The sequence below is a fragment of the Neltuma alba genome, unplaced genomic scaffold, assembly GCF_004799145.2.
Source record: "Neltuma alba isolate B1F8T4 unplaced genomic scaffold, ASM479914v2 tig00010979_pilon, whole genome shotgun sequence".
Classification (NCBI taxonomy): domain Eukaryota; kingdom Viridiplantae; phylum Streptophyta; class Magnoliopsida; order Fabales; family Fabaceae; genus Neltuma; species Neltuma alba.
In genome coordinates, this window is record NW_021635741.1 from 24,476 (window position 1) to 45,519 (window position 21,044).

The 21,044-nt window shown below is 36.1% G+C and overlaps 2 protein-coding genes across 2 annotated transcripts; one reads left to right on the top strand and one right to left on the bottom strand.

The window, feature by feature from the left end:
* Positions 1-1,980: 1,980 nt before the first annotated feature.
* On the top strand, positions 1,981-14,238 carry LOC114760448 (probable cyclic nucleotide-gated ion channel 20, chloroplastic). The gene is given in 14 exon segments (XM_028949704.1): positions 1,981-2,022; positions 2,819-3,328; positions 4,218-4,409; positions 5,641-5,739; positions 5,874-6,011; positions 6,303-6,551; positions 6,991-7,278; positions 8,079-8,124; positions 8,127-8,223; positions 11,195-11,272; positions 12,470-12,599; positions 12,784-13,030; positions 13,394-13,556; positions 14,083-14,238. Coding segments are annotated over 13 exon segments (2,331 nt in total). The 5' UTR covers positions 1,981-2,022; positions 2,819-2,833; the 3' UTR covers positions 14,192-14,238.
* A 387-nt stretch (positions 14,239-14,625) lies between these two features.
* LOC114760449 (uncharacterized) lies at positions 14,626-20,732 on the bottom strand. Its single transcript, XM_028949705.1, has 5 exons — positions 20,431-20,732; positions 19,128-19,189; positions 16,674-19,040; positions 16,424-16,532; positions 14,626-15,556 (listed from the first exon to the last, which is right to left on the bottom strand). Exons 1-5 carry the CDS (start codon positions 20,543-20,545, stop codon positions 14,925-14,927), a joined length of 3,285 nt encoding a protein of 1,094 aa, XP_028805538.1. The 5' UTR covers positions 20,546-20,732; the 3' UTR covers positions 14,626-14,924.
* Positions 20,733-21,044: the final 312 nt, after the last annotated feature.

Below are 21,044 nucleotides of genomic sequence, written 5' to 3' on the forward strand. Positions count from 1 at the left end.
TTATAGAAATAAATGTTATCAAAATTATTTAAAAAAATTACAATGCGTCTCAAAGTATGATAGATTTTCACTACTTTGCAATTGTAACCATATTGGGCGAATTCAGAACTATGCTTTACCTTCATTTGTTGGTCAAGCCTCCTTAAAATTGTCACATGAGAGATCATACTATATAATACTCCCTGGCCTGACTTAGAGATGGAACAAAGCTTAGGAATCCGTCTTTTTTTTTAGGCCACTTACTCGAGATCTGCGTTAACAATTAATAAATTGTCTAAACCATAATTATGTCCTATGCTTTGGGCCTTAATTAGCCTTAACCACCCCTTTTTTTTTTTTTGTTCAAAGCATGCGTTGACCGGATCCTCTTGGTAGGTCAAGGCCTGCATATTGTTTTATTACATTGTTATTATAAAAATAATACAAGGGGGGTGGGGAACAACCATGCACATGCTGAATTAATCACATGGGGCTTAAAATATGATTTTTTATGTTTACTTCATGACCTACAAGTAACAACAAAATACAGTCACAACATTTTGCAATGCTCATTTGGTTTATAGAAAATCCTTTACTTATATAATGAGTACTCTTCTTTTTTCACATTATATATGAAATTCAATTATGACATTTGCATTCGAACGAGTGTGGTTGAGAAATATAATTATATTGGTAATCTGGGTGGAATAAATTTGGAAAGAAAAAAAAAGAAATAATCTCATCCACAGGCACATGTATAGCATGACCTCTATTTAATTTTAAAGACTAACCTAAAAGTTTTAATTTCACAAAAAGGGTAACAATCTATATGATTTTACAATGTAAAAATCATAGGTGGTTATAGTATATTTATTTACGCTAAATAATAGAAAACCATATACTTTGGTCATTATGTGATATAATATAATATAATATTATTAAACAAGGGATAAAGATAATTATTGGGACATAATTTTTCAGTAGACATGCTTTTATTTATAAGACACATTTAGGTGTCTGAAATTTCAACAAATTTTTTATCCCTTTTTTTTGTGCGTATAAAATTTTTATCCTATTAACTACATACTATATTACTGCAATGACTAACTAACTCTACATCGCTCTTTAAGTCTTAGCAGCTTTTAACTACTCACTCTCTCCATCCATAAATAGCAATATTTTTGGGAAAAATATTTTTACATATTTATTATCCTTAATCAATTTTTTCAATTATCTGTATCTTATACATAGGATAAGAGAGAGTATTATTTAGAAAAATTTCTCAAATTTAATAATTGTAGTTATTGGCCAAATATTTTTTTATCAATTAATCGTAGTATTAATGATGGTAGTTGACCGGATTCGTACAAGTCAAGGCCTGCAAATTATTTTATCCTGGCCAGCGTATAGGGATTATCTCAACGTTTTGACTTGAATAATTGAAACCGTCAAGCGCGCAACGTTTCATAAGGGGCTACTCCAAGTCTCCAACTTGTTCACGGGGCAGAGAAAGATCGCTTGGAGCAAAACACAAGACATTCTCCTGTCTTGACCAAACTGCTAAGTTTCTCACCGTACTACCCAGTTGTCCCCCATTTCACTTGCCAAATAAAAGCATAAAATAATACAAAAATCCAAAGCTTTTCAATGCCGTCCCGCTGGGCCTAGAGAAATAAAGCAATAACCAATCAAACGATGCCATGTCCAATTCCAACCCTTTTTTCTTCTGTTCACACTGGTCATGTGGAACTCTTCAAAGTCTTCTCCTTTCCGTCAGCCTCAGCCCCATTCTGTGTTGAATGTGTTCTTTCCCTCGTTCTTTTTCCTATTTACTGGTGCTTTCAACTTGCTTACTTCCTTCCTTTTTGAGATTTCTCTACCCTTCAGGAGAATTTCATCTTCGTTCGTGACATGATCGCCTAGCTTCCTTGACTTTGAATGGGGAGATTCCGGCACTGCCGGCTGTTGGTGAAGTTTTGAGAGTACATTGTCGGGATTCAACTTCACCACAGGTCTTTCTCTTTCTGGGGTTTCCATTTTCTGGTACTTATCTTCATCTGTTCTTGTTATTACTTGTTTATAGCCCATTATATTGTCTTGCTACTTTGTGCTTCTGTTCTTCCTCTGGTTCTTTGCCATTTTATTCATTATGTTTTATCACGTTCAGTACTGTATGTGTTCGCCCTGGAAACACACATATAGAGGCAGGTAAACTTCGAAAATTGCAAATTTTCGAACATGAAATAGGATTAAATTAATGACACTATTCATTAGTTTGAGAAAGTGAGGGTGTGAATTCATTTGCTGTGGGAATATCGAATAATGATGGAGTATGGAGAATTGAGGATATAGGGCTCCAATGCACAACTTCTGAATCCGTTTACCCTTTATGAGCTGTGAAATTCGAAATCGGCGCCTGGACGTACTGTTACTGATATTAGGATAGTGGCATTCCGGGAGTCTTGCTTATTGGGTTTGACGTTGTGGTTCAAAAAACTAGCATGAATGAAAAACTTCAAAGTTATGGCTGGTTTCTTGAACTATCGAGAGTCAACTAACTACCAGTATATACAAAGTACAAGATTGGATAGTGGAAATCTTATTGTATCAATGTTTTGAATAACGGGAACAGAAAGATCATGAAATGTCGCGAATTCATAAAAGGGCAGGTTTCATATGGCTTTGTCACTCTTTGTCTTTCATGCCACGTTGTCTTCTGCATACTATTTCATTTCCATTCTTTTCAAGTTTGATTAGATACGTTTTGATTTTGGAATCACTGACATGGTATATAAATATCTATATTGTATGTTTTTTTTAATTTTGTATAACATTACAGAATTTCTTGGAAAAGATGGCGGATTTGGAAAAAGATGAGGTGCCAATGCTGTCGGAGACAGAACAACCGTCAGTTGAATTTGGGGATTCTAAATTACGAAGGCTTGTATCGAGGACACGAAGTGCCTCAATATCTATTCCTATGAGCTCCATGGAGCCATATGAGAGAGCAACTAGTCTTGTGGGACATACTGGTCCGCTGAGGAGTGAGAGGAAAACCCCCTTTGTGCAGATGAGTGGTCCTCTATATGTTACCAACAGACATGGGAGTCTTTCCCGACAGAACGTCAATGCCACAGGGAACAAAACAGTAGAAGGCATGACAGAAAAATTTGCTTTGCATGGAAGTGTTGGTAATGATTGGCAGAACAATTATGCCCACAAAAATGAACACTTACTGAGGTCTGGGCAATTGGGAATGTGTAATGATCCTTATTGTACAACTTGCCCCACTTACTTCAAGACCTCTCAGCAAAGGAACCCTAAGGCTTCTGGTTTATTTGATCCCAAGGTGTTTTTTCTTCCTTGAATATACTTTTTTTTTCCGATTTAAGAGAACATCTGTTACTATATTTTGAGGTTGCCTTTGATTATATAACTCATGCATTGCCAAACACTTAATTAGGGTACATTTCTTCACACCGTTCATATTTTTTGGCCAATACAAAACATAAATATTAGACATCTCATTGGATTATATTGTTCCTCTGTGATTTCTATACTGGCCTGTATTTTATACTGTCTGTATACTGTTCCATTGTAATTTAATATGTTTCTTACAATTCTGATTATATTATTGTGGTTTCTTGACTAAGGTTATAGTGGTTTTAATTGAAAGATCATTGTTTCAAAATTTCGATTGCTCATCACTTACAGCTATGTACTGGAGAAAGGATTTCAGGATTAAACATGTTGCTTGATTGAACTCAAGCTCTAAAATTTGTTTACTATTCAGATTTGACTTATCATTGGTTGCGATTGTTGTAGAGAAGTCAAAAGATAAAGAAAAAAGCTGTAAGTATGACCAAATTCATAAATGATCTGAAAGAATTGTTGTGAGAGCATTAATTCATGTTATGTTTTCTTTGCATGTGTATGAACTCTTCAGTTATCAATAAGACATGTTAGCATCCCCCCACTTTTCCTTTCACCCTAAGCAAGGAGCGGAAGGAAAAAAAGAAAGAAAGAAAAAAATTCTATTACTGTTTTTGTTACACATGTCTACCTGTTTCTCCACTACTTATTTTCTGAAGGCCACTATGGTAAACTTTGTCATATTGTTATGCTTGATCTTCCTCTAGACCGATTCCATTTCTTTCCGTTGATATGTTATCATCAAGAATCACTGAGACATGTTATGTTAGTTACTTAGTGTGCCTTTTATCTTTGAATGCCTACAGTTCCACAATGCTCTCTATGGAGATGCTAAGGGTTGTGCAAGAAGATTTATTTCTTTTCTGTCTTCATATGTTCCTGGAGTTATGAATCCTCATGCTAAAGTTGTACAGCGTTGGAACAAATTTTTTGCCATTTCTTGCTTAGTGGCAATTTTTGTGGATCCATTATTTTTCTTCTTGCTCGGTGTAAAAAAGGTACAAATGTTTCCCTTTTATTATTTAAAGAAGATTCTGTGCCTGTTGTAGTTACTAATCTTTACCTTTTCTTCATAAGAACTATATAAATGAGATTGAAATGCTTTGAGACCCAAGATACTTCTTTAACTGCATTTAGTTGATATATTCTTGGCGCTGAATTGTTTTTCTCATTTTATTTTTTTCTGTTAACTTCAATTCTTAGCTTCTCCTCAGCCTCGTGATATGTTATTGGGAAAGTGCTGCAGTATTTTTCTCATTTTATATTATGCCATTAACTTCAATCATGACTTCTTTTATGTTTGTGTATTTTGGACATGCTTAAGAAGAAAAATACTAGCAGCCGTGGCCAGTTTGTGTTTATATTTATATGGTGGGTACTGACTATAGCTTATAGTCGTTGCCCTGTTGACACCAAGCTAAGACAGAACCTTGGCCATAAAAATTTGGAGAAGAAAAAGAAAATTCCTGTGGCTTGAATTTAGTTGGGTTCCTGCATATGCTATGTTCTGGGAAGTGGACTCCGCTGGGGCTTTCTGTTTGATATCTGGTCAACAAGAGTTTGTGAAATGAGGACAAGTTGTGGTGGATATGCTGCAGGTTTCTTCATTTTTGTATTATATTCTGTTTAGAATTTATCAATTTAGCTAGAGCAGAGCATGCTTCTTTCCTGAGGTGTCATTTGGATGTGCTGCTCCAAACTCAGAGTTCTTTCCCACCAACATCGCAAAGCATAATGATACATTTTATTGCATGATATTTTCTTGTATGTTGTGTGGGGTCCACCTTCGTTTTTTCTACACTGGAAGATCTGGCCCAAGAAGAATTTTGTCGGCTGGCCAAAGAGGAAAATAAATAAAGTAAAAGAGAAAATTGCAATCAGCGCACAAAGAGAAAGGGGCTCCCTTTCCCTTCATGGTCTTGTCCTTCCAGCTGTTCCTCACATCCTTCAGGACCAGAGTGATATCAAGTTATTGACATTGTATTCCATCACCTGCAGCTGTCTCTGCTTAGCATGATGTGATTGTTATGTCACTTGGTTGTGCCTAAGAAGGCAGCTACCCCCCCCCCCCTCGGGGTGATAAGAAGGCTGCTAGTTTGTGGGCTTGTATAATGACATCAAGGCATCATAAAGTAGCTTGCGTTAATAATGCCAATGTGTTTGATTTGCTTACAATAATTTTTCAATTCCCTGCATAATTTACTGAACTCGCTTGCTTGTTGTATGCAGATTGACAGATGTATTTTCATCGACTGGAAGTTGACATGGGCACTTGTTTCTGTTAGATCCATGAATGATTTCGTATACTTCCTAAATATGCTTCTTCAGGTAACTTGCCGATAATTGTTTTATCAGGAAAAAATATTCCCATATATTTATGCAGTAATATTGTTGTGCCCTAGACATTAATGTTTTTCTGTAATACAAATGAAAAATAATCATTCCAAGTTGCCTCTTGACAGTTTAGGTTGGCTTATGTGGCTCCTGACTCTAGGGTGGTTGGTGCTGGCGATTTAGTTGACCATCCAAAGAAAATTGCTCTCCATTATTTGCAGCGTTTATTTCTTATTGACTTATTTGTTGTATTTCCACTTCCTCAGGTATTTATATGCCCCATTGTCCTTTCCACCTCATGATAGCTGTTTTTTTTTTTCTTTTTAAATCATCATAACTTGTTGTCTCAGTTGTCTATTGATATGTACCTCCTTTTTTTTCCCTTGGTTCCCTTTTTCATTTGTTCTTTGGCACATTTATTATTCAGCATTGTTTTCCTTCTGTTCTAGCTTGGGTTCTATCATAATCCATCTTACGGAGATAGAAGTGAATATGGTTTATAAGTCGCAGGCAGGCCAAATTCCTTGTCATGACATATTTTAGTCAAAATTTTGCAGATAATGATATTGTTTGCCCTGCCATATCACTTGGGTTCATCAGGAGCAAATTATGCTAAGAATCTTCTACGTCTAGCAGTCCTTGTTCAGTATGTTCCCAGATTGTGCAGGTTTCTGCCTCTTCTAATTGGTCAGTCTCCAAGTGGTTTCATATTTGAGTCAGCATGGGCAAATTTCTTTATAAATCTTCTCACCTATATGCTATCTGGCCATGTTGTTGGGTCTTGCTGGTATCTCTTTGGTCTACAGGTCAGTGGATATTGTTTCATGGATAGAAACGGAAGATTTATACCTTTATTTTTGGCTTGTAGGAATTTTGAACAACACTTTTTAAATAAAAAGTACCTTCCACGCTTACTATGCACTTATAAAAAATTTCACTTGCATGGATAATTTGGTAATCCATGTGTAACTACCACTAAACCTGTGTAGAGTAAGAAACTTGATTCACTTGAATGCATCCAATTTCTATGTGATTATATATAACTTCGCGATAAATGAAGTGTAACTATGGCTTAGCAGACGTGGTTTGTTGTTTTTTGACACGCATAATGAAGTTCAACTATTTCATCTTTGTTTCCTTTGATGCTTAATGAAGCTTAAAGTGTGAAAGAAATAGCGGTATTGTTGATGTTGTTTAGTATTCAAAAATTGACATACCCCTTTTCTTCCTTTTTCTTCATGCCAGAGGGTCAATCAATGTCTTCGAAATTTCTGCCATAAGGAGGAATTTGCTCAGTGCATGCAATTGATTGATTGTGGGCATGGTCATAGAGAAACCCATCAGTCTTCTCTTTTGCTCAATGAAACCAATCATTTTAAACAGACTTGGTTAGATAGTCCTGGTGTAGGCAGTTGTTTCAAAGCCTCAGAAGATGAAGGTTTTCAGTATGGGATCTATGAGAAAGCTGTTAACCTTGTTACAGAACACAGTGTGGTCACGAGATATGTGTATTCATTGTTTTGGGGATTCCAGGTGTGCCTTCCCACTCTATATTCAGTAGTTATGTATCATTTTCCGAAATTTGCATGCATACATAGAAGCATGTTTATTTTGTAGGACTCCTTAAGGAGCTATGGTTCGCGAAATTATCAACATAGATGTTAATACAGTTATGTGAAAATATGTTCATGTTATTTTAGTATCCAAGAAGTGTTAAATAGTAAAACCTACGCTTGCTGACAAATCAGAGGTGTAGATTGTTAGTGCTTAGAACCTGTTAGTGTTGAAATTATGAATATGTTTCATATGCCTAAATAATTTTAATTAATATCATATATAAATGAAATAACTAGGAAATGTACGTTTAATTATGTTATAAGATATCACACACACACACATCCATGCATATATGCATATTGGGGGAAGGGGGTCTTGGGGTGTGGTAAGGGGGCCAAAACTCCTACGGCTCCCTTCAGTGATCAAAATGGGTGGGGTGCTTGCATGGGGGCTGCCCCTACCCCATGCCTCTCTCTTCCTTCATCCCCACATGCCACATAGTAAAGATAATGTATGGAAATAAAGATAAAAAGAAAAAAAGCTGACCATGATGTTAAAATCCAAGTGATAATATGAATAAGCTCATAATGATCCCATAATCACATGCCTCCAAATCTCCCTTTTCAAGCTGGACATAGCTTGGGGCTCTTACTGCCAATCTTCATCATATTGATATCTTGACCATTGGGCTGTTATAATCTCACATTAAAATGAACAAAAAGTGCATCTGAGCAATGCAATCTTTGAAGTTTTACGCCTTTGTGATCTTTATGCAGCAAATCAGTACTCTGGCTGGGAACTTAGTCCCTAGCTATTTTGTTGGGAAGTCCTTTTTACAATGGGCATCATAGGACTGGGACTCTTGCTTTTTGCTCTTCTCATTGGACATATACAGAACTTCCTTCAGGCTCTTGGACGGAGGTAGAACTCACTATGTGTTACAGGGTTAAGATACAAATTTGCCTAAGAAGTTTTCACTCAAGAGCGCTGGACACCCGGAAGTTTTTTGGGTGCAAATTTGCGCTAAAAGTTTAAGATTATAGCTACAATCTTAAACTTTTGGCGCAAATTTGCGCACAAAGGATTTCCTGATTCCCAATGCTCCTGAATGAAAATGTTTAGGATAAATTTGCACTTTAACCCTGGGTTATATGCAAATCCTCTTAATTGAGACTCTATGTTCTGTTCATACAATTAACTACTACTGGCTAGTGAATTCCTCTTAATTTCTGTTTCTATCTAAATCAGATTCTGCATTGAAGCATCTCTATTAGTTCTAGAAAATGCTATGATGTCCTAACTTGAAGTGGGAGTGCATAGTAGTTTTGTTGAGGGAATTATACTTTTCCTAGATTCTCTTCCCAGAAAGTATTTGGATTGAGTTAGTAGCATCTTCTATCCAAAAAATTTTCCACTCTTTGAGAAACTGGCTAGATGGCTTGTTCAAACTCCAGTAATTCAGCAGCTCGTGTGCTAATTCTTTGAAAGGTATGGGTTATTAGGAAGATTTTGAAAATTTATTTCTTTTCTTATTTTTGTGGGGGAGACCAAGAAGGATGCTTGAAGAAGTTATAAAACAAGATAATATAGTGAATGAGATATCTGAGCAGTTGTTGATAAAGTCTAATAGCATCATGCAATCTATATGGCTAACCTTATATAGTGGGATAAGGCTATTGTTTTCTTGTTTTTGTGAATTCAGAAAGCATTATATATTTTTTTTCCTCATCCCCTTTTTCCTCTCAGTTCCCCTTTGTAGTTTATCCAAAAATCAATTATCATTGGGAAAACTGTTAAGTTTTCTTTAAAACAAATCCAAACAACCCTTAAATGCCAAAATCAATTTTTAGCCCAAAATCGTGGTTTTGTTATGAGCCATTCATCACTAGCTTAACAAAATCTATTCTCAAGATCATAATTATAAATCAATTTTATTCAAAATCTATTCTTCTCATTACTAGTCCAAGCAGGCCGAAGTTATTTTTCACAGTTAAATTTGTGAACATGTCATTGTCTTCTCTCTTCCTAGAACAAGTGGAGTTGCTGAAGTCATGTATGACTGATGGGTGACGTCCATTTCCCAATCCCCTCTGTAGTCTCAGTTGTTTCAAGGAGGTGTTTGAATAAAACCAAACCGTGGTTTGGAGAATAGATTCTAGAGAATGACTTTTGAAAAAATAACCAAACCATGGTTTGGAGAATAGCTTTTGAAAAATAGCTTTTGAAAAAATAGATTTTAGAAGAATAGATTTTGTGAAAAAAATTATTTTGATAAAGTAAAAATGTTTGAGTGGTTGTTATAATGATCATTTCTTATGTATAAATTACTAAAAAAGACATAAGTTAATATGATAATTATAGAAAAATGGATTTTAATTTATATTTTTGTTTGAAATTAAATAATAAATTGTATATAAAAAATATAATTAATTAATATTACCTCTCGTCCTTAATATAAAAGCTAATTGAGTATTCAATTTGATTCTGAATATAAGATCCCAATCTACTTTATCTCTCATATTTATCTAGTTTTTATATCACAAACTATGGTTTTATACCTTCAAAAGTAAAAAAATTTCACTTTATGAAAAACCATCATTTTAGACCCCAAACCATGGTTTTCAATTCAAAAGTGATTTTGCCAAAAATCATGATGTTTGGCTACATTTTTTCAAACCATGGTTTTTAATCAAAAAGTGATTTTACAAAATATTGACATATTTGGATGGTTGGATCCCCAAACCATGGTCTCAATTCCGTCTCAATCCCAAACTGTTGTTTTACTTGTTACCCAAACAGGCCTCAATTCCTTTTTCATTTGTTTTTCCCTCTTTTGTTGCCAAGTAGAGAAATTCTTGTTTGTAATGCTGTGCATACAAAATTGGAAAGGGTCATGTAAAATTATTGTGAATACAAAAGAAATTAGTAGACCTGGTCTACAAAAAGACTTTGTATGGATTCTGCAATATCGTAATGCTCTTTTTCTTTTTTTTTTTCCCCCCTCTCGCTATAATTCTTTGTTGGGAAATTTATAAAACTCCTTTACTATTATTTATTATTTGCATTTATTATTTCAAATTATGTTCCGAAACAAATCTAATATTGTATCTCTCACATCATAAACTCTTCATTACTAACATATAAAGCACTGGGGTCCCAAAAATAATTGAGCCGTTTCACGTTTAATGCACTTCGAACACTTGTGTCAAGGACTTTGGGATGCGTCAAACTACAGCCGCATGACATGAATGCCTCTTAAGTTCAACTTCAAGTTTCTTGGATATATACCATGTTGGTTCAGTGATAATGGAAGAAACCGCAAGAGTGTTGAATGGCACATTTTAAGCAAAAGGAGTAGCAACTGATTTTGGCTAGACAGAGAGTAAACTGAAATTTATACTCTTCCCACTGGCAAGATTTACCCACTTAGGTTTGGGTACTGAGATTTTATGCGTATTTATAGGGTCTGGGTTTAGTTAGGATAATACCTCTTCCACTGGCCTTTTTTGTGCGTGTGGGTGATTGATAGATGCATTTTTAGTTATATTAATTATATTAATTTAATACATCGGAAAAAGAAAAAGAAATTACAATTCACATAACACTATATTGCTTTTAAATTATATTGAAAATTGTTTGACACTTTTTTTCCCCTTATCTCATATGAATAATTTTATTTAAATGAGTCTTGTCTTGATAAATATTTGTTCATTTCAAATATTTTTTTGGGTAAATGGATCTGCGTTCAAAGGTTTATGGATCAATGGTGATAAGGAATTTTTTACCCACTATAGTACCCAATCTAGATCCTACCCGTCGTGGTTCCTAGTCAAGTTCAGATGTATGCATGATTATATTATGCCTGCTTTATTTTCTTCCATTCCTTTTGTAGGAGGCTAGAAATGTCACTTAGACGTCGTGATGTGGAGCAATGGATGAGCCACCGGCGCTTGCCTGAAGATCTAAGAAGGTATCCATTTTCTTCATCATTTCAGATTGACAAAAAACGTCATTCATTTAAGTTGTTGCTTGCTAATTCTGGACCCTTTCCCAAAACTCTGCTTGACAATGTAAATATTGGGTGCATAAACAACATTTTTTATGGATAAGAAATGTTATGGCCAAGATCCATTGAATAAACAACTGAAAATTCAAGTACACATTTAAAACAAAATTTCTTCCAGTATCTATGTCTGTCTGCCAAATGCTGTTAAGTACTTGCCTATGTAGTTTGTTAAATATGATTAATCACTGTGTTATGTAGATTAGTAATGTGTTTATGGGTTAAAGTGTATCGAGTACTCTTGAGTATTTTGTGATGCATCCAACACCCTGAAGTAGTTTTTTAAGTGTGTTCAGTACCAAGACAAAAAGAGAAATATGGACGCACCTGAAAAATACTTCAGAGTGCTGGATGCATCACAAAATATGTTAGGATGCTAAATACATCTAAAAAAATACTTCGAAATACTGAATACAGCTTAACCTTATATTTATTGTCATTGATAACATACTCAAACAGTGAATGTGAAATAATAGTTGAGACTTGAGAACAACCTAGCAAAACTATTATTGTGCAATTAATTTCCTTTTTTATCACACTGAGTAATCAACAATGATTTACTTTACCATTTATTCATCCGCGATCATGTTGTTGGCTGTTTTATATTCCTGTTTTCTGTTTTGCTTTCCTGTTCTGCCTTCGTTTTTGCTTAGTTTTAGCAGTTGCTTATTTTACTGGGGATCACCTCATATTTTAACTTCCCATTGTATTTTGCCAGTCAATTTTCTAAGCTCTTTTTACCTTGTACCCTAATTTAGACTATAAATAAAAGATGTCAGAGAAGTCAAACTCTGACCTATTCAATCAAAGTGAACCCATATATCGTACTTTTCTAAATTATTTTAACATTACTTGTATGCATTGCAATTATTTTTGTCTCCTGAATTACATTCGATCTCCATCAAGGGTGTTGACATTATCATTGTCGATACGCCCACTGTTGATTTTTCCTTATTAAAGCATAGTGATAAAGATGAGTTCTTCGAATTTTGCATGTCAACTACTTTATTTATCTTCTCTTTTGGTAATCAAGATCATACAAATTTATGGATCATATTGTCAAGTAATACACCGTTCTACTCATATTATTGGTCTGTTATGTAGGAGAGTAATACTGGCTGAACGATATAATTGGGCTGCAACAAGAGGAGTAAATGAAGAAATGCTTCTGGAGAGTTTGCCGGAGGATCTTCAGAGAGATATTAGACGTCATCTCTTCAAATTTGTTAAGAAAGTGAGCACATGACTATCTGTTACTCAATTGCTGGTCATAACTTGCACCAGATTATCCTGCTTTAAACCCATTTATGCTTGTAGTTCAGATGTGTGGTTCGTTAAAAAACCTGCTTCCTTAGGTCTATCTTATCTCGTGTTTTTGCTTTGCCTCATCATATTCTAATTATCTAAAACATGCACAGGTTCGAATTTTTGCCTTGATGGATGAGCCTATCTTAGATGCCATTTGTGGGAGACTAAGACAAAAAACATACATCAAAGGAAGCAATATTTTGTATCATGGTGGTCTGATAGACAAAATGGTGTTCGTTGTGCGTGGAAGATTAGAGAGCACTGGAGATGATGGGATCAGGGTTCCCTTAGTTGAAGGGGATGTGTGTGGTGAAGAACTCTTGACATGGTGTCTCGAACATTGTTCTGTGAACAAAGGTATGGGAAAACCTGATGAAGACACCGTAGTCTTGTTAATTGATTTTAAGTGCTAACCTCATGGACTGAAAAGCTACAAGTTATGCTGTGAAGGCACGTGAATATTTTTATTATTACCCGTAACACTTCTTTTTCTTCACGCAAAACCCTAGACCCTTGAGCCTGAAATGTGGAAGCTCAATGTGTAATTGGGAGAATATGAGAATGCAATAGGTGAACTCTAGACTACTCATTAGTCATGGAGGCGCTGTACTAATATGCTTTAGAACACAATCAGCTCAAAAGCTTTGGTTGAGAGAAAAACGCATGAATGGTTTTATTATAATGTATAGCAATAAGAAATTAACGTGGTATACCCTGCAGATGGTAAAAAAGTAAGGCTTCCTGGACAAAGATTGCTCAGCACCAGGACTGTACGTTGCTTAACAAATGTGGAGGCATTTTCGCTCCGATATGCAGACCTTGAAGAAGTCACTAGCCTTTTTACAAGATTCCTAAGAAATGCGCGGGTTCAAGGAGCCATAAGGTGATCTTTCCTTCTATGGTTTGCCATTTGTCTTTCAATTTCCAGTGAAGGCCAAGTATTATGCTCATCAGCATTAGTTAAAAATGATATACGATGCGACTTGACCTGTTTAAAATGTTGGGATCAATTATAGTTTACTAAGTGGTTTGCTTCATCACCAATAATTTTTTTTTTCCTTGCCATCCACCACCAATAGTTAACTATCTTGTGATATTATTCCATTTAATTTCAACAGAAATAACTGTGTAAGTAATGTGTAAGTAAATGTTAAAAGAAGAAACAGTTTATTATATAGAGCATGTTTCCATTCTACCTTTGAACTCCTAATTCAATTTTTAATTGTTAGCATAGTCCGTACACCATGCATAAATGAAACATGGTTTCAGCAATATGATCATTTATTGGCTCAGCTCTGACAGCATTCAGTTTACATGTTGCCACATGGACTTGTTCCATGGTGAAAGACTTATATTAGTCTGTCTCAAAATCCATGCCTGCGTATTTACTTGGTAATGGTTGATGATAGGTATGAATCGCCTTATTGGAGAAGCCTTGCAGCAACTCGCATTCAGGTTGCATGGAGATACAGGAAGAAACGTCTCAGTCGTGCTGATACCTCGCAGTCAAATCTTTAGCTAAAAGAGTAGGATTTACTCTTAACACATCTTGTAAACTCGACCATAGCTCGTATGATGTTCAGCTGCATATCATGTAAATTCGCTAGCTTGTTGCCACATGCATGTAGTTGCTGGATGTTGTATAATTAGACAAATGGAATTCTTGCATGATTTAATTAGATTCAGTTTGTATGTATGATATCCAATATCTTGTAAAATTAACCCCTCCTTGCATGACGTTGAGCGACTAGAGGCTGAAGTTCTTGATCGAAATTTATTTTTCAAAAATGTTGAAACCTGAATAAGACATGCTACAACAAAATATGATCGATCTGTTTAAATTGTTCAGTAAATGGTTAACACAATATAAAATTATCTGCAAAAAGAAAGAACACAGAGAGAATCAATGTAAAAAAGCGAGACTAAACGTCATCGTCAAAACAGAAGAATAAGCACTTTTACCACCGTATCAAAATTTATAACATGATTTTCCTTCTATAAATAACAAGGAGAATGCATTCAATTCAGCATGCAAAAATCTGAATGTTCATTCATCTGACACCCACCCAAAAAAAAAAAAAAGCTGGCCTCAAAAAAAGGAGCAACCCCGGTCCCCTTGCGAGTTTATGAGAAATCGATGTGAATGAGAAAATCAACAATGAACAGACACCCCCCCCCCCCCGGGGGGAAAAAAAAGGAACAAACCCAACCTCGGGGGGGCAGGGAACAAGGACAGCTTAGCATGTAACTGTTAGTGTGGTCCCCCTCGAACATTCGAAAGTTCCCGTGTAATCTCATCCAAAAGTCCATTAAGGATATGCTTTTCCACAACCCTTGTGACATCATATTTTTCGAGGAATGCAAATGTCTCCTGGTTCCAACCCAAGTCCCACATACAGTTCATGTCTGGATACTTGTTGTACACATCATTTTCAAGCATTGTAGGAAGATAGTCCTCAACATGAACAGGGGAAGTTCTGTTCCTGCCATAAAACTTTAGCTTTTCCATGTCTTCATTCAACTGCCTAACCAAATCATCTAATGATCCAATTTTGATGGGACTGATTGATGCCTTTAAGCAAGGATGGACTTTGAGTTCTTGACGTATCCCCTTGCGTTTCGTCACTTCATAGCTGCAGTCTAATATCAGCTTGCTGCCTCCTTCATCTTGATTGTCAACGACACCACAGCCTCGAAGAATGCTAAATGGAATGTTTAGCTTGAAAAGTGCTTCTGCTGTGTTGAGGAACGGTTGACTCGTGACTAAGATCCATTTGAGGCAGTTTTCACTTTCACTGAGTGGCTCTTGCATTCCTTTTTTAGAAATTCTCTGGACTTGCTTTTGTGAATGGTAGTTTATGTCAATACTTTCTTCATGAACTCCTGCAATGTATAACATAATTAATTCGAATATATAAAACTTTGCATGATTTCTTAAGTCCTATGAAAAGAGGTAGAGGAAGATTAAAAAGAACAATCAAGGGAGTCATTGAACACGACCTTTTGGTGAACTACATGTCCAAAGAGTGAGTTATTAATAGAGCATAATGACATGACTTGATTCATATAGCCAACTTCAACTAATGTTATAAGACTTGTTCTTGTTGTTGTATATAACGTTGCTTGATTTGTTTAATCTATATGTTCCTGGTGTTATCATTGTATTGATTTTATCGAGATTAGTTGAAATCAATATATTTCATCAAGAATAGGGTGAAGATGAAGTGCTATGACACAACTAGTAATAGTAGTATGACACGAGATGCAGGATTTAGAGATTATATTATCTGTTTTACTGAGATCAGTTGAAATCAATATATTTCATCAAGAATAGGGTGAAGATGAAGTGCTATGACACAACTAGTAACAGTAGTAGTTGTAGTAGATGAGACACGAGATGCAGGGTTTAGAGATTATATTTTCTACTGTAGGCTTCAGGTGTCTACAATGAAAACAGGGGTGAGCTTGTCAATATTCTAGTATCTTCTCTCTTGGTGATATGGGACCGTATCAGTATGACAGAAGTTGTGTTGATCTGTTTCTGAGAAAAGCATCTAACAAGCTGAGCAAGAAGAAAACGAAACTATGGTGGATTTTAAGGGAAAGATTTTGGCTTATATGTAAATGAACGAAGATGATGGCTTAGAGCAGGTAAGCAACTTTTGTAATCCCTTAGTCCACAACATCATACAACTCTAAAATACCAGAAATTATTTCTCATTTTGAAAAGAAAGTCATCTATAAACTCACCGTTTATCGTAGTTGGTGCAATTTCACAAGACTCAAATTTTTCATCTACTGCCAAAGGAGTAGCTAGATGCTGCTTGTCATTAGCGTCCACCGACTTGACATTTCGATACTGCATAATTTGCAACAAGGATTATGTCAGCTTTATTTGCGTTTTATTTTTTGGGAAGGAATCCTATAACTGCTTTGGTTCTTTTATTTATAAGTTGCCAATGAGTGAATCTATTTTAGATGCCAATGAAATTTATCTTACCGAATTATTGGGAACCAAATCTAATAATTCTTGTTCGCCTTGAACTTTCTCACCATAAGAATTGTACAATGTAGGAGAGAGTTCTGCTTTTGGATGTGGTTGTTGTCTCACATTCAATGGTTCAATGATAGATACTGAGTCATTGGAGCTGATGATGCGAGCGTCTGCTTCTTTCAACACGCTGGCCCTTTCTTGCTTAGCTTCCTTTGATAAATTGAACTTATCAGATTCAGATGGTGTTCGTCTCATTTCTTTTAAATTGGGACTCCCCTGTTTCACTTTTGCAGTGCTATGAACCATTGTTCCATTTCTTCTAGTCAGCACCTCCTCAATCTTTTCAGTTGAGTCAGCTTTTTTCTTTCTTATATTCTTCACCTTCTCATTGGCTAGTTTATGAACACTTGTTTGATCCATCATTGTTGTGAAGCCATGCTTCCCTGTAAATGGTTCAGATTGCTGATTTCTTGGAGAGGTAATTTGACCTGGTTTCCTGTTGTTCACTTGTTCCACTTTCACATTGAACTCATTGGATGCTTCATCCTGGTTTAGATCATTATGGTCGTGAACTAGGAAAACTTCTTGTTTCATAACGTCAACATTTTCTGCAGAAGTGTGCTTAAATGGTGTGGCTTGGCTTGTGAGTGTTTGCTTCTTCAGTGAATTGGCCAGGTCATGTGAAAGTTTTGACGAATTTTTCAAAGCTGCTTCGCTCCCTTTTTGTATTCTTAGCTCTAACATATGTTTTTCACGGTGCTGGAGCTGCTTTTCTCTGTGGTGCTGTTCTTCTTGTGGCCCATATTTCAAGAGCGCATAAGGCTTTTGAATTCCAGAGTGATTCTGAGACTTCTTTTGATTGGTTGCTTCCTTCTTGTTCATGTTTTTCTTCACCGGTTGAAGAAAAATACCAATGTCTTCTTTTTCTTCCTGCAATGAAGAGTCAACTTCTGATCTTTCATGACCCCGCTCCAGCTGGGCTAGCATGTTATTTAGAAGCAGATCATTGGTTCTTCCCTTTAATGCCACTTTCTGTTCTCTGTTGGTTGCCTGAACCTGTTTTCTTCCATTGGCATGAACATCCTTTCCACTTTCTCTATTCAGGGTCATTTTATATGAATTGTTATGCTGCTTCTCTACTTTGATGGCTCCGTTGGATGCTTTTATTTCATGCAACTCCCTCCATATCATTTTCCCGTTTTTCACTGCCACCTCAGAGCTTGCTTTTTGGATGATCAAGTTTTCATCTGCACCATACAGCAGCTCCTTTTCCTGTGTTTTAGGCACAATGACAGGTTCTATCCCTTTTTGCTGTTTTGGAGGCACCAAATTCTCTGTTTTTCGGCTCTTCAATTCATTTTTCTTGGCAGAATGCTTGAATGTCGTCCTTTCTATTTTGTGTGGAGAACCTGAATCCTTCTGAGAGGGATTTCCTGATTCCACTTTCTCCGGAATATTATCCAGCCCCATTAACTTGGCTATCACATTTGGAATCCTGGCCTTCTCTGTGTTGGATTTCATTGAAGCTGACTGATTTTTCTGTTCTGAAAGGGCATTGATATTCTTATCATCAGAAATAGAGCTAGTTGATTGCCTGTGGGGAAGCAATTTCGATACGTTAACATCTTGCTTTTCATTGCTCAAGTTTCTTCGTTCTTTAGAGTAAGTAAGAACAAGTGGCCTCTGCGTCAAAGCACTGTTTCCAACCTCTTGAAGCTTATGAGAATTTCTCGAGGACTCGTCAAAGGAGAATCTTGGTGGTGCCAGTTGTCTTTGCTCAGAAGTCATGGTTGTTCTGTCATCGTCATCGTCATCATCATTGTCATCCTCTATAAATGTAATCCGATTTTTCTTCTGTGAGTTCTTCATGGAATCTGAACTTTTCTGCAGGTCTACTAACATCCTCAGAGACTCTTCCAAATCCATAGCTCCTCGTAATAGTTCCTTTGCAAATTCTATCGAGTATCTATCCATGTTAAGATCACCATTGGAGCAGGCTCTCAATATCTGGTTTAACTTCTGTACACCTTTGGATATCTCATTGATCTGCCCAGGAGAGGAAGTAGGGAAGTGATTTGCTGTAGCCAATTGCCTATCCAGATTGCTTCCTCTTCCTATCTTGCTATACTCCATTGTTCCCCGTTTAATCTGGTGAAGGAAACCCATCATTGAGCTAGTGAGAGAAGAATCATCTCTTCTCAGCTTCCCTCCATTATCAAATGCATAAGCCAAGGCAAGGGATATATCACTCAATTGCACTGAGCTCTGACCTCTCCCGTACACTACAATCTGATCCGAAGCTTTTCCATTGTTTGATGTTCTATGGCTTCTGCTGCTAGGCCTAGTCAGCGTGTCCCCGGTTCTGGAAGTAACCTGTGGACGATGACACAATTTCAACAACAGAGTTAAAGCAAATTGCTTTAATGCCGGCTCAGAATATGCAAATGCAGAATAACTTACAGCTTCAATAGCTTTTGCATTCCCGGATCCTCTGTATGTTTGCTTGGAGTAGGCATATGCATCTGTAGAAAGTGTAAAGATTTCAAACTTTTCACATATAGGAATAATGCAATCATAAGCTATCTTGTAGGGCTCATTTGATATACAAAAATAAAATAGAATGAAATGAAAATAGTGATTTTGAAGATAAAAAATTATTCTCTTCCTTTTGCCAAAATAAAAATTATTCTCATGTCTGTCTTAGAAGAGTAATAAAAAAAGAATACAAAATGTTCAATAACGACTAGAAAGGCGTGCTAATAAAAAATAGTAATTAGGACATAATAAATGTCAGAAAGAGACCAAGAGAAAAAAAGCTTTTCCCCCCTCTTTTTCATGATACTAAATAGGCACCACCAAACTATGGCATCCAAAATATCTGCATGAACTTTTCTCTCCGTTAATCGGTACTCTTACCCATAAATTTAGAATCGCTATGTATCAGAACTAACCTATCAGAAAAGATACTGACTTGGTTCATTTTCAAGTTTTAGAAGTCCAAGAAAGAAAAGCCGATTCTATTAATGTTTTTTTGAACTTTGGCTTCAGGATTTCAACCTATCTAGGCTTGTAAGTTGACTTTGGTTCATTTTTAACTTTTGGAACTCGAAGAAAGAAACGCCAATTCTTGAACTTATTCTTCAGAATTTTGACCTGTATAGGCTAGTAAATTTCTAGCCAAAAACAAAAAAATATAGGCTTGTAAATTTTAATACTAACCCAGAAACTCAGAAACGAATGCTGGGCATGCCCGAACGGAAAGTCAATCCTCATGGCTTCACAATTATTTCCCACAATGCAGTCTCATTTAATTATAGTAGACAAGCTTGTTAATTAAGTAGGCCGGTTATGTAGTTAAACATGCATCTTACTACCAGGACAAATATTTATTAAAAAAAAAAAAAGCAAAAAAGGTGGCCCAGACCCCAGAACACAAGAAATGATTCCAGAGGAAAAATTTAGGGAAAATAAATTCCAATCGCGAACAGGCATTTTGGGGGATCCTTCCAATATAAGAAGGGATGTGGCTAGAAGACGTTTACTCTCGCTGATCACAGCATATGGCACCAAGAAGAGACAACAAAAGCAGTGTTATATATATAGCTGACAGAGAAAAAAAGTCTAAATTTATAAATTTTGAGCTGTATTCTTGTCATAAAGTACAAACTATACACGAGTCATACAGAATTCCAGCAAATTCATTAGACAAATGAACGGTTAACAGGCTCCCAAATAGAAAATGCAGATGTTCCAGAGGACTTACCTATAGGAAGTTGGTTGGATTGGGTGGTCCTCTGAGACTGAGAAGCAGTATTGCGTTCTTTTCTCAGGCGCAAATCATCAAGCAGCTTCTGTGCAAAATCTGATCTCTTAGCCATGTTCTAATTCTCTGCAACACCAAATGCTGCAAGATGGAGAAACAAAAGGGTCCTCACGACAATGAGAAGGGGTTAAGCCAAATTCATGGAGACACAACAAGAGAGTAATAGTTGAGGGAATGTGGTGATCCTTCAATGGGTGAGAGGATATTATCAGAGGTGGGTGAAGGGAGAGGTCAGTCATCAAGCAATACATTAGTGATATGAATTTTTGTCACTGAGAAAGATTGACGTGAAAGTTATAGCTCTCTCTCTCTCACTGTTTCAAATACCATTTCACATATTTGAGTGGGGTGCGTGTATGTGGGTGTAAGGATCTAACTTTCATTCTAATCTAAGCAAAGCCTCAAGTCTCAAGAGGGAGCTTCCTCCTTAAGTTTCTCTTGACTTTGGGAGACTTTTCTCATTGAATTTTTCTTCTCAGATATGATGGGTCCAATGGCCATTCAAATCACAGAATAATATATACACAACACGCACAAAAATTTTCAGTAGTTCT